Source organism: Geotrypetes seraphini, chromosome 4 (assembly GCF_902459505.1).
Source record: "Geotrypetes seraphini chromosome 4, aGeoSer1.1, whole genome shotgun sequence".
Lineage (NCBI taxonomy): Eukaryota > Metazoa > Chordata > Amphibia > Gymnophiona > Dermophiidae > Geotrypetes > Geotrypetes seraphini.
Genome location: NC_047087.1, coordinates 260668579 through 260681982, shown reverse-complemented (window position 1 = coordinate 260681982; position 13404 = coordinate 260668579). Strand labels below are relative to the sequence as shown.

Sequence of the window (13404 nt, the reverse complement as noted above, 5' to 3'; positions counted from 1 at the left end):
GTGGCCTAAAGGAGCACCTTCCAGAACCCTCTGGGCGTTCTGGTCTGGCTTTTGTTCCAGAAAAATTTACAGTGGTTACAGTGACCCCTCTGGGTTGTGACAGTGGTAGCACCAGGGGTTATCCCCTTTTAAGAGCGCATTTTCCCCATAGGAGAGCCATGCGTAAGAGGGAGTACAGTCAGAAGAGGCCTGAGATGAGGTGAATTTGATATCTATGCCTTTATTAACCCAGTCTGGGTCCTTAGTCTTAGAAGACTCTGCATCACGCCTGGGAGAGTCAGGGTCCAACCAGGTGGCAGCCTTGGATCTTGGTGAGGACTCAAATGTGTGCAGTCTGTTCAAGCCTTCAGTGCTTTTGGAGATAATTACTGAATCTCTCTAACAATTAAAGATAGAGCCTTCACAGGCCACTAAGGGCCAGTTCTCAATTATGAGCAGCACTAAGGCTCACATAAATGTTTACAGACTATTGGGAAGTTCCAGAGGGACCTCTTTAGGTGGCTAAAGCCATGAAGAAACTTTACCCGGTGGACGCTGAATTTCATCAGTTGTTTATTCCACCAAAGCGTACCTCCCTCCCTAATGAAGGTGGAGTGGTATTGTAGGATACACAAGACTGCAGGCTGGATTTTATCCTTAAGAGGCAGTTTGAGGCCGCGGCTTTGGGGTTGATAGCAGCAGCAGTGGCATCATACATTGCACATGCTTGCCACTGAAGATTGCGTTGAGCTACAGGAGTGAATGCTGATATGTCTCCCCAGTTCTTAATGTCGAAAGTGGATTATGTGGCAGATGTTCTTTATGATCTGTTCAGGATACTTAGCAAAGTTTTTGCATATGCTATATCTGCCCATAGAATGCTTTGGATCAGACAATGGGCAGAAGATTCTTCCTCTAAAGCTACACTGAGCAAGTTGATTTTAAAGGTCAATTGCTCTTTGGTAAAGGGATGGAGGATCTTATGACAAGTGTGCAGGATTGTAAGCCTACATCTTTGTCAGACAGCAGACCAAGGTTGAAGTAATTTTTGTGAGTCTAGGCCAGGGGTGGGCAACTCCGGTCCTCGAGGACTAGAATCCAGTCAGGTTTTCAGGATTTCTCCAATGAATATGCATTGAAAGCAGTGCATGCAAATAGATCTCATGCATATTCATTGGAGAAATCCTGAAAACCTGACTGGATTCCGGCCCTCGAGGACCAGAGTTGCTCACCCCTGCTCTAGGCATTTTTGCCAGTACCCAGGGGGGACCTTCAGTCCAGATATCTTTTCAAGACTCGAGACAAAGATTTGGGGATGCTAAGCATCCTCAGGATCCCGCCCCATGGCAGCCCCTAAAAAATAGTTCTGAAACCAGGTCAGGAGCCGTACCTCTAAGAATAGGAGGGAAGTTGTCAGCTTACTGGGTAGCATGGGTGAGAATCATATTAGACCGCTAGGTTCTGGAAATTATTCAGGAGGGAGGGTACAAGCTCAATTTCTTTTTTCCCATTCTGGACCTCTCTGTGGATTCTCCAGCAGGGAAGCCAGAGAAGATGCTTACCCATTAAAGTGAAGACCCAGTCACAGCACTAGCGTCTGGTTTTAGCTTTCCTTCAAGAAGGGCTCGAGAAAGGACTAGTGATTGGTTCCCTCAAGGGACAGATAGCGGGTCTCTCGTGCATTAGAAGGACATTGGCCTCCCTCCTAGATGTGTCCATATTTTTAAAGGGAGCCTTACATCTGCATCCTCCAGTGCATGAACTTTTTCCAACATGGAGTCTTAAATCTCGTTCTTTAGGCTCTCGCTAGCGCTCCATATGAACCTGACAGTTAAGATAGTGTTTTTAGTGGTGGTCATATCAGCACAATGGGTGTGTGAGCTAAAGGCCCTATCCTGCAAAAAAACCTTTCTCAGGATTTCAGAGAGAGGGGTCAAAGAAGAGTGACAAGGCTCTGAAATTGCTGGATCTTTGCACAGTGTTGCTTCATTATCTGGAAGTGATGAATGAGTTATGATTGTCAGATCATCTCTTTGTGCTGGTGGGTACTAGCTATCGAGGCTGACCAGCTTCTAAAGTGACAATTTTTAGATGGATTCAGATGGCCATTGCTCCAGCTTATATTGGCAGTGAAAAGCAACCTCCAGTAGACATAAAGGCTCATTCCACTAGGAGTGTAGCTTCCACCTGGGTGGAGTTGAGAGCAGTTTTCCCTGAGGAAATTTGTAGATCAGCCAATTGGTCTTCCCTCCATACTTTCACAGTGTTTTATAGGGTGGATGTAGCAGTCAAATTGGATACTGTGTTTGGATCTTCAGTACTTTCAGTAGGCTCTTCTGCCCCCACCTTAGATTATAAGGGGACTGCTTTGATACATCCCACCAGTTCTAGAATGATGTACCTATTGTACTAGAGAGGAAGATTTGGAACTTACCTTGACAATCTTCTTTCTAGTAAATAGGCACATCATTCTGGAAGCCTGCCCTGTCAGATGTTTATTAGCCTGCTTGCTGTCTCAGATATGTCCGTATTACTGGATGCCTTGTGTCTTCTCTCCATCCAGCACTGTCAAGGATGGGGAAAGCCATTGCCATTTTGCAGAGAATAAAGGGTATCTTGCAGAACTCCAAAACTGTTAGTGCAGTTTGCACTTAGATAGGTGGTCTGCTTGTTTCGCCTCATTATATCATTAAATGTTTTAATATTTTATGATTATTTTGTGTTAAATGTTGTGAGATGAGCAGAACAGACTTGTTTCTTGGGAAAAGTCCCTTATCCCTCCCTGTCATGTTTCTTCTCTAGGGCTGACCATACGAACTGAGAATTTACAAAACAACCCAGTGATGGGAGGTGGAGCAGAAAAATGCTAATGAGACTCTCTATACCACGTCTGGCGATCAGAAGGTCACTACCCACCTGTTTCAGAATGATGTGCCTGTTAACTAGAAAAAAGATTATCAAGATGAGAACCTAATCTTTCCTTCTTTTATTGTAATGTACACTTGTATTTTTGTAATTATGGCAATATTCTTGTAACCGCTATAATTTTTTTTTTTTTTTTTACTATATATCAACAGCAGTATAAAATAAATAATCCATCAAAAGGTCCAAGATGAGTGGGAGTAAAAAGAGCACAATGTCAAACAAAAAAGCGCTTTATTGTTAAAATTCTGACAGGACTCAACACAAGCTGTGCTTCGGCTACCAAGCCTTCCTCAGGAGTCCAAATCAGAATAATCCCATTCAAGTGTAAGGAATTACAAAAAGAGCTTGTATAGAAAGCAAACTAGAGATATAGCTATAACACGTATACAAACATGGCTGATCCCTTCTCTTTTTTACTCGGTTATCTTTTAGTTAGGTATCAGATTTTCCAGTCCAAAAAATACCTGATCGCCAGGATGGAAAATTTGAAAGTGAAGTGTTAACTGGCCAAATATTTTGAATATCAATCCATGTTTTTTAATTGTCTGTGAAAGAACAGATATCAGAAGAAATGTTTTCCTTTATCTTCAAACTGTTTTTGTTTTTACAGTGCTATGTTGAGGTACAACTGATAATTTTATTTCTTTTGAGTATTCATCTAGAGGTTTTATCTAAATTATTTAAAGTATAAACATACTAATTGAGGTAGGTGTACTCTTCTTATTCCTTCTTTATGAAAACAAATTCATATGGTAACATGTTAAACTACAATAACAAGGCAGGATGACTTAAAAGCACATCCTCTAATTGAATTAAGGTGGTGAGTAAAGTATTTAAATGTCTGAAACAATTAAAACCTGGATAGGAAGTAGGTTTTAAATGGCTTAGAACGGATTATGGTGTTAGGAGTTGAATAAAGGGTTTGCTGTTTTAGTTCAGACACCACATTACCTTTTAAAAGATTACTTCTGTATTGGTCAACAAACCAACGCATTTAGACTAAACATTTAGACTAAAATACTGTCAGAAGAAGACACTTTTTTTTACTTTATTTGTATCTTAACAGAGAAATCCGGAGGTAACAAGTAAATAAAATCTTGAAAAATTCTCTTTTTCCCAGTAGGGCTGAAATTGCCTGGCTGTGGACCTAAGAGGGCTTGTTGAATATTCTTAATTAGGTTAACGTAAAGTTTTGGTTGTAATTACTGTGGATGCACTCTTATTTATTTGAACATTAGTAGTCATTACATTTATAATCGTTTCTAGCAACAAAAACACAATCTAAATCTGATTGCCTTTACTTAATCCACTATTTGGTGGGATAATTTTAACTGAATTTGTTGTCTTGTATTACTTAAAACAGCAAATGAAATTTTAAAAAGCTGCACTACCTGGGTGTTTGAAGGAAAAAAGATACTGATGGGCATTTGGAAGGCTATGGCTAAAGAAAATAGTATTTCTCTGTCCTTTTCTTTGCTTCTCGGTTAAAAGAAGTGGCAATAGAGAGTTTAAATCCTTCTTACTTACACTCTTCAGTGCAATTGCATTTAAAAGTACATCTATAAAAAGTCCTCCTTCTGCACCAGTTCCTCTAAGTCTGATATTTAGCTGACTGTGAGCCAACAAATAACTGTAGTGCTTAGTCCAGTTAACTTGGATATTTTTCAGGGTTGAGCAAATATTGGATCTAAAGTTGGTTAACATTTGGTTAACTGGAGTTAACTAGGTAAATCTGACTACATTTTGTGCAAAGAATGAAAACAGTAAGGTTTGTCTAGCTTGCTCCTAAAATTAGCTGGACAAAGCCTTTGAATATCAGTTTTCTTGTGTTGTTTTTTTTTAGAGATACTCCTCTAATGTACCATGTGTCTAATAAATAAAAGGTTATTTCCTTTGTTGTATTTTCTCCATTTTTTTTTTTTAGCTTCTTGATCTCTTCATGGTATGGGACTGGTCTACCTATCTTGCAGATTATGGGCAACCGACATCTAAGTATCTCAGAGTAAACCCAAGCACAGCCCTAACCCTCCTAGAAAAGTGAGTACAGTGTAGGAACAGATTCTACATGTATCCTTTTTTACTGTTAGATTTCCTCTGCCTTCAGCGGCAGACATAACTGAGCTTACAGGTTCAGCTGTCTCTCTCTTCTCACTGCTGAAATGTTTTTCAGTGCTACTTTCCTATTACTGTGATAATATACTATATATAAAATTTTACTGCTTATTTGTACAAAGATGCAAGTTTCTCCAGTTCACATTTTAGTGTGTTCATTGATTTCTATTGCATTTTCAAGTATTTTTAGCAACATAACCTCATCTAAGAGGATAGTGCTACCATATTCTACAACATAATTTAAGCTAAACATTTTAATGTCATACATTTGGTATGAATTGAATTCTGAAGAAATACAAACTGCCTGCCTCCCACCCTAAATCCCTTCTATTTTATTTGCCCTATTTATATTTCATTTATAGTCTGACCATTAACTAAGCAGGTAAGACTAAACACTCATAAAGCAAATAACATGAACCAAACTAAAATAAATTAACCATTACAATTCTTCCTGAAAATACTCAACTCCTCAAATAATCTCAATCTATTTCCAAACAAATTCCTCAACTGGATACTGTTCAGAAGCTTTAATTCCCCAGTAGAATCCATCTTATGTTACCTTTTAAAAAGCTGTACAAACCATGGTCATTAAAGCTCAGTACATCACCTTTTTTTTTTTAAATCTTTATTTCCCCCATTCACTCATCCCCCATCTAGTCCACCAAGCATACAGTTCCCAGACACTGTTTAATGGCTCCATTCTGTCCCATCTCAAGACAGTTAATTTTGCTATCATATATACATATCTCATTTTCATTAAAAAGGTGACCAATTTACAGACCTCAAGCTGCTTCGAAGATTGAGCCACCACTGCAGTAAGCCATTTTGCTTTGCATCCCCCCCCCCCCCACACACACACACACACACTTTATATCCACAGATCCTCCATTCAGGAGTGGTTGCATTGTTTTCCCTGACACCTTCTCAAAAAAGATAAATGCCTCCTCCTAATATGCCTTTAATTTTTGGGTATTCCCACCTATCTGCACCTCCCCCAATAACCCCTATTTATATTCTCACACATTCTAGTTAACTTTGCGTATGTATTATACCATTGTTAGAGCATCTTTTACCTGTTTTTCTGCAAGTTATTTGCTATCTCAAGCCTTTTAAATACTGCCCCTACTGCTTATTTTTCCACCCCTATATCCTCGTCCCATTGCAATAGTGCCTCAATTTCTCCTCCTCCTAATGTTTAACATAACATTTAGTAGTTCCCAGTAAAACAGGATTACACTTGGTTAATTTCACTTGGGTCTCTTTCACTCTGATAGCATCTAAATCAGTGTTTCTCAACACGTGGTACGCGTACCCTTGGGGGTACGTGGAAAGGCCGTGGCGGAGAATATTCCCTGCCTGCCCCTCTGTTGAAACCGCTGCCAGGGATCCCTGCCCGCCCCCTTCTCCTCCCTCCCTCCTGAAGCTGACCCACAGGGCTTCCATCCTATGTCAGAGCTAATGTCAGAGGAAAGCCTTCCGGGTCAGCGTGGTGGGGGAAGGTTCCCATTTACCTCCTTGCTGCACTCGCTTCTTCTGCTTTCAGCAGCTTGTTGGGGGGGACACACATCCAGCAGTGGTACACACGCTGCACTTAGCTGACCTGGAAACCTTCTCTCCGACGTCAGCTCTGACATTGGAGGGAAGGCTTGTGGGCAGTGGCGTACCTAGGGTATGTGGCACCCGGGGCCCATCATTTTTTGACACCCCCCCATGTAAAAAAATATTTTTTGTAATGACCATGAAACGGAATAAATGGTCAGAATAGAAACAGGCAGTGAAAATTTTCTTATATTCCAAACATAACATAACATAAATTATGTCTGAATTGTCATGACATCAGAAGTACATATGGAGTAGTTGCAGGTGATGCTTGGGACAGTTCTGATTGTGTTAGTTCGGTTTTATGTGTTTTTTGAATAGAAGGGTTTTTATTTCTTTTTGAAGGTTTTGCAGTATGTGGTCGATGTCAATTGGTTGTAGGGTTGGGGGTCGAGTGTTGCAGCTCGAATGGCTAGGAGGTTGTCGAACAGTTTTTTTCTTTTGACGTTTTTGGTTGGAGGGTGTGTGAATGGTGCGTGAGTTCTCCTATGTCTGTTTAAAGTGGATTGAATTATTTAGCTGAAGAAATTAGTTACCCCCTCATCCCATACACATTAATTCTCTTCCATTTTTGTTCCCATTATAAAAAACACTGATAAGTTCCCAGAAAAAAAATACATTAAAATAAGAAGTGAAAACAAAGGCCCCTACAGATGAGAACATAACATAAGAATAGCCTAACTGGATCAGACCAATGGTCCATCATGCCCAGTAGCCCATTCTCATGGTAGCCAATCCAGGATACTAATACCTGGTCAAAACCCAAAGAGTAGCAACATTCCATGCTACCGATCCAGGGCAAGCAGACACTTCCCCCATGTCTTAATAACAGATTATGGACTTTTCCTCCAGGAATTTGTCCAAATCTTTCTTAAAACCAGCTACACTATCTGCTTTTACCATAACTTCTGGCCACTTCATTTTTAAGTTTAGATCTTTCCTTTCAAACAGAGACCTTGCTAGATGTCAAATACAGCACAAGGTAACTTCACATGGACTTAGCTGTGCAGGAAATGTGAATCTCCTCATACACCCACCATATAGTGCAAAAATGTGCAAAGGTCTGTTTTTTTCTTTCGATCACTACATAGCCTAATGCCACACAAGCAGCGCTGTTACAAACATATTCTGTAGGTCAATGCTAAGGATAACAAAGTTTCCTTCCTTGGACCAGAACGAGATACTGATAAACCACTGGAAGAGATCCCAACACAACACCCAAAGACCCACTCAGTGTGTGAACCAGTTCAGTGGAGTGGACTAACTGGGGGGTGGAAATGGGCCCGAAGTTTGCTCAGCAGAATTTCCCAGACCACCTCTTCCTCTCAACACATTGACACGCTGCCACCACCACCACTAGAAACACCTCACTGGGTAGGCCAGCTATGCTATAAACTTTATAAAACACATTATTATATTTTCTTATAAAGCACATATTTTAACTGAACTCTCTGACATCCTCAGCCTTTCCATTCACAAAAATAGAAGGAAGAAAAGTTCCCATTTCCTGCTGTTTCATGTCCCCGGCCTATACAATATTTTTTTTTCTGCAGACCCTTCAAAAGTCTGACCAAATCCTCGTTTCACTTGCATTATAAAGTACTGAGGATGCCATCTCTCCCCAATCCCAGGTCCTAAAGTCTAAGACAGTAGCGCAAACTAATGCTGCCAGATTCAGGGAAAAAAATTTTGATTCGATTCAGTCTATTGAATTGGTTTTTCAATTCGATTTTCCTGCCCAGTTGGGTGATTTTTTTCAAAACTCCTGGTGGGTTTTATAGCTTTTTCACCCCCTTTGGCTTCTCCTAACCACACTGGCGCTGTGGTGTAAATAAAATAAAGAAACAAAAAGGACTTTTCCTCTCTCTGTTAAATCCTAGCTCACGTTTGCAGTCCAACACCAGCTCTGTCAGGATACACATTTCAAATCTGACATATTATAATCACAAAACAGAAAATAAAATTAATTTTTCTACCTTTTGTTGTCTGGTTATATTTCAAATCTTGTTGGTCCAAGGCTCTGGTTTTCTTCTGATAACTTGCTTGCCAGGGTCTCCTTCTTTCTTCTTTCTACGTGCTAACCATCCATCTGCCAACTCTGTCCTCCCTTTCCATTTCCCTTCCCTCCCCAGGAAGTCTGGTATCTTTCCTTTTTTTCATCTCCCTCCACAGATCCACCTTTTCTTAACTACCCTTTCATCCGGCATCTCTCCCTCCTTCCCCACCACCCCAGAGTCCACCATCTCTCCCTTTCTTTTCCCAATTACCCTCCTATCCAGTATCTCTATCCCTCCTCCACACCATCCCTTGTGTCCAATTTCTCTCCCTTTCAGTTCCTTCCCTCCCTAAATCCCATGGTCCATCATTTCTCTCCCTCTCCTCTATTTTCAGACCCATTATTTCTTCATCCCCCCCCCCAAAGTTTGGCATATGCACATCTCTTTGAACACCCCCTTCCCTCCGTGTACTTCTAAACCAGGGTCCCCCCCAAAGGCCTGTCCCCCCTTAAAGGTCTGCCTGTCCCCCCCTTAAAGGTCTGCCTGTCCCCCCTTGAAGGCCTGCACCCCCCTTGAAGGCCTGTCCCACCCCCTTGTAGGCCTGTCCCCCCCTTGAAGGCCTGTCCCTCCCCCTTGTAAGCCTGTCCCCCCCACCTTGAAGACCTGCCTGCCTGTCCCCCCCTTGAAGGCTCTGACGTCAGAGGAGGGGCGGGACCGTGGCGCAGGAAGCAGTGCCCAAGCAGCTCAGGGATAGCTGACCTCGCGATCCTGCTGCTTGCTGCTTCACAGGTGGTACAGGAAGGTCAGTTGGGCGAGCGGTCCTTCGGGGGTGTGGGGGGACTGAACGGCAAGGCCGGGAGCACCCCTTCAGGGCTGGCACCCGGGGCGGACCGCCCCTCCCGCCCCCTCCCTTGGTACGCCACTGCTTGTGGGTCAGCCATGTTTAGTGTGTGAATCGCTGCCTGTGTGTCCACCCAACAAGCCGCTGAAGGTAAATGGAATGAGTGCGGCTCGAATAAGTATGGGGACATGATCTTTCTGAGACAAAGGGAGAAAGGAAGGGGGAAGAAGGAGCGAATTTGGGCATTGGAGGGGCATGATTCTAGAACAATGACTGGAAGGCAGGGAGGGGGAGGGGCACAAACTCAACTCGGAAGGGAAGAGGGCATGAACATGGGATACAGAAGGGAGGGAGGAAGAGGGCAGGTCTGGGGCGGAACCTGGGTGGGGGGTACTCAGTTGATATTTGTTAGACTTAGGTGGGTACATGGCTTGAAGAAGTTGAGAAACACTGATCTAAATGATGCTTCACTTGCTGATATTGATATCCTGAATTTTTAATTAATATTCCTCCTGAAGATCTTGAAAATGCAGACCTGTCCTTCTCACCAAATTGCCCAGTATAGTGCAGCCTTAATTTTTTTCACCCACTTATTAAACCTGGTGGAAACCTTGGATTATGGTTTGAAGTCATATATCAGGAAATCCCTTCTACCCCCAGCCACCTCCTGCACCATTTCCTCCACATTCATATTGTTAATGGGCTAAATGGATTCTGAATCACACTGTCTCTGTCTTTAGTGTTCATTGTCCCCATCGTGATCGTACCCCTTCATCAGGCTGCTCCTCAATTTCTACCTATGGCTTTTGAATGAATGTATTCACTCTTTAAACTGAGCGACCTCAAAATACCACTTAAATTTGGGCATTCCCAGACCCCATCCCACTTTTGACTTATGTGACCATAGAACATTATCTTAAAGGACTTGAGGATCATTCAGGTGTGTTTGTGTGCTTGTGAGACAAGCATTGATGTTACTTTTGGATAGCAGTGGCTTTTGCCTTGGAGTGATTAGTGCAGTGGACATAGAACCTGGGGAACTGGGTTTAATTCCCACTGCAGCTCCTTGTGACTTTGGACAAGTCACTTAACCCTCCATTGCCCCAGTTCTAAGGCCAATCGGTAGCCAGTGTAAAGTACGAAGGATTGGTGTAATATGATCAAATTTGGAAGCGTGAGAAATCACACACGCCACAGCATTCTGTGCTAGCTGCATGGCCTGCAGAACATACTTGGGCAACCCCAAGTAAAGAGAATTACAATAGTCAAATATTGGGGTGATCATCAAAGAAATGACAGTTCTGAAATTATCATTTGACAGATAATCTCTCAATCTCTGCAACAGTCATAATTTGAAAAACACTCGAAATCACAGCTTTTTTTCTGTAGTTTGAATGATAAAAAAGCATCTAACACCCCCAGGTATTGACATTGTTATAAAACTGTCATGATGACGGACTTCCAGTACCGAAACCATCAGAGAAATAGAACTTAAACAAGACCGACAAAGAATCTGCAATGCACCAGCCAAGCACTGACAGTAACATTGATCCTGATTTTGAACCATGTACGTCTGGTTTTAAGGAAGCAAAACTTTTGGAAAAATTTGTTGTCCAGTGATATTTATAATTGAGCTGCTTTTTAAGAAGGCAATAGTCTAAGGGCTCCTTTTACCAAGGTGCGGTAAGGGTTTAACGCGCAGAATACCACACGTTAAACCGCCTGCCGCGCTAGCTGCTAACACCTCCATTGACGAGGTGTTAATTTTTTGGCTTGCCGCAGGGGTTAGCGCGTGATGAAATGTTTGACGTGCTAACCCCCGTAGCGCGCCTTGATAAAAGGAGCCCTAAGCCTTTACTGCAGAAAAATAATATTTAACTTGTGGATATTATTGTCATAACACAGTCAGAATTAAACAACCTAGTTAGGGACTTAGGTTTGTCAAAAGCAAAAGCAGAATTATTGGGTTCAAGACTGTAGGAATGGTGTTTGCTCTTGCCAGGTAAGAAAATGCCTATCTTTCAAAGCTGCTAAGATTATTTAACAAATTTCTTTGCACAGGTTGAAAACCTCTGTATCTGACTGACATTGAAGGGTTGTTCACATCTTTGGGTTGTACGCATGACCCACAGGAGTGGCATATTTTTATTGATTCATCAGTGTTAAGCCTCAAGGCTGATTTGTTACACAATGGCAATGTCTGCCCATCGATACCTAATGGCTATGCTGCACACATGAAAGAAACATATGAAAACATGGAACTGCTATTAAAGCATATCCAGTACACAAAGTAAAACTGGAACATATGCAGTGATCTTAAAGTAGTAGCTCTGCTACTTGGAATGCAGCTTGGATATATCAAGTACTGTTGTTTTATTTGTGAATGAGACAGCCATGCTAAAGAATTGTATTATATTCAAAAGAACTGGCCACTCCATAAGAATATGGTTCCAGGACAGAAGAATGAGGTACAGTGACCACAACATGGTATGGTTCAATCTCAGGAAAGGTTTTGCCAAATCTAACACATTAACCAAGGTCCCCAGCTTCAAGGACACCAACTTCGAGGGCATGGGGGATTTCATCCATCAGGCGCTGCAAAACCGAGCAGAAACAGATAATGTAGAAGAAATGTGGTCAACTCTGAAAGCTACCATACAAGAAGCAACCAACCACTATATAAAATCAGTAAGTAAACGGCGAAGAAACAATAAGCCACAGTGGTTTTCTGCAGAGATCTCAGACCTCATAAAAGAAAAGAAAAGAGGTTCATCTCTTACAAACAATCAGAGAAGCAGGACTCTAGAGAAGACTATCTGGCCAAGTCAAGAGCCATCAAAACAGCAGACAGAGAGGCCAAATTCAGAATGGAGGAGAATCCAGCAAAGAACATCAAGAAGGGCGATAAATCCTTCTTCAGGTATATTAGTGACAGAAACAGAAACACAGGCAGGATAGTACGCCTTAGGAAACCAGACGGGAACTATGTAGAATCGGACTCCGAAAAAGTTAAACTTTTAAATGAATGCTTCTGCTCAGTCTTCACCCGCGAGGCGCCGGGATCCGGCCCTCAGCTGCAGACAAGGGATAGCTCGGTAGACCCGTTTCGTAATTTCGAGTTTACGCCCAACACTGTCTACTGTGAGCTGTCTAAACTCAAGGTTAACAAATCGATGGGACCAGACAACCTACACCCCAGGGTACTCAGGGAGTTAAGTGACGTCTTGGAGGAACCACTATCCGCGCTCTTCAATCTCCCGTAGAGTCCCGTTGGACTGGAAAATGGCTAACGTCATTCCACTCCACAAAAAAGGATGCAGGACGGAGGCTGCGAACTACAGACCGGTGAGTCTCACATCAATAGTGAGCAAGCTAATGGAAACTCTAATCAAACGCCAATTGGATACGATCCTGAACGAGGAGAATCTACGAGACCCCCGTGAACATGGATTTACAAAGGGGAGGTCCTGCCAATCCAACCTAATCAGCTTCTTTGACTGGGTGACGGGGAAGCTGGATGTTGGGAAGTCCCTGGACATCATATACTTGGACTTCAGCAAAGCATTCAATAGCGTACCACACCGCAGGTTGTTGAGCAAGATGAGTTCTATAGGATTGGGAGACACATTGACAGCATGGATTGGGGACTGGCTTGGAGGTAGGCTTCAGAGGGTGGTGGTGAACGGCACCCCCTCCGAAACGACGGAGGTGATCAGTGGAGTGCCGCAGGGTTCGGTCTTGGGCCCGATACTGTTCAACATCTTCATAAGGGACTTTGCTGAGGGGCTTCGAGGTAAAATAATGCTATTCGCCAATGACACCAAACTATGCAATGTAGTAGGCAAGAACACAACAGACAAAAGCATAGTGCCTGACGAAAACACAATGCCCGACAGAATGGTGCACGACCTACTCCTACTGGAGCGCTGGTCCAGGACCTGGCAACTAAGT

The 13404-nt window shown here is 42.5% G+C and overlaps 1 protein-coding gene across 6 annotated transcripts in view; it reads left to right on the top strand.

Annotated features, from left to right (window-relative positions):
• EXOC6 (exocyst complex component 6) overlaps positions 1-13404 on the top strand; it is a 254284-nt gene that overhangs the window by 231935 nt on the left and 8945 nt on the right. For 5 of the 6 annotated variants that reach the window (XM_033941883.1, XM_033941884.1, XM_033941887.1 and 2 more), the window contains one exon: positions 4829-4941. The exons of the other annotated variant lie outside the window; for it this stretch is intronic. In XM_033941883.1, the coding sequence (XP_033797774.1) occupies positions 4829-4941 (113 nt within the window). The remainder of the gene's footprint in view (positions 1-4828; positions 4942-13404) is intronic. 6 annotated transcript variants of the gene reach the window in all.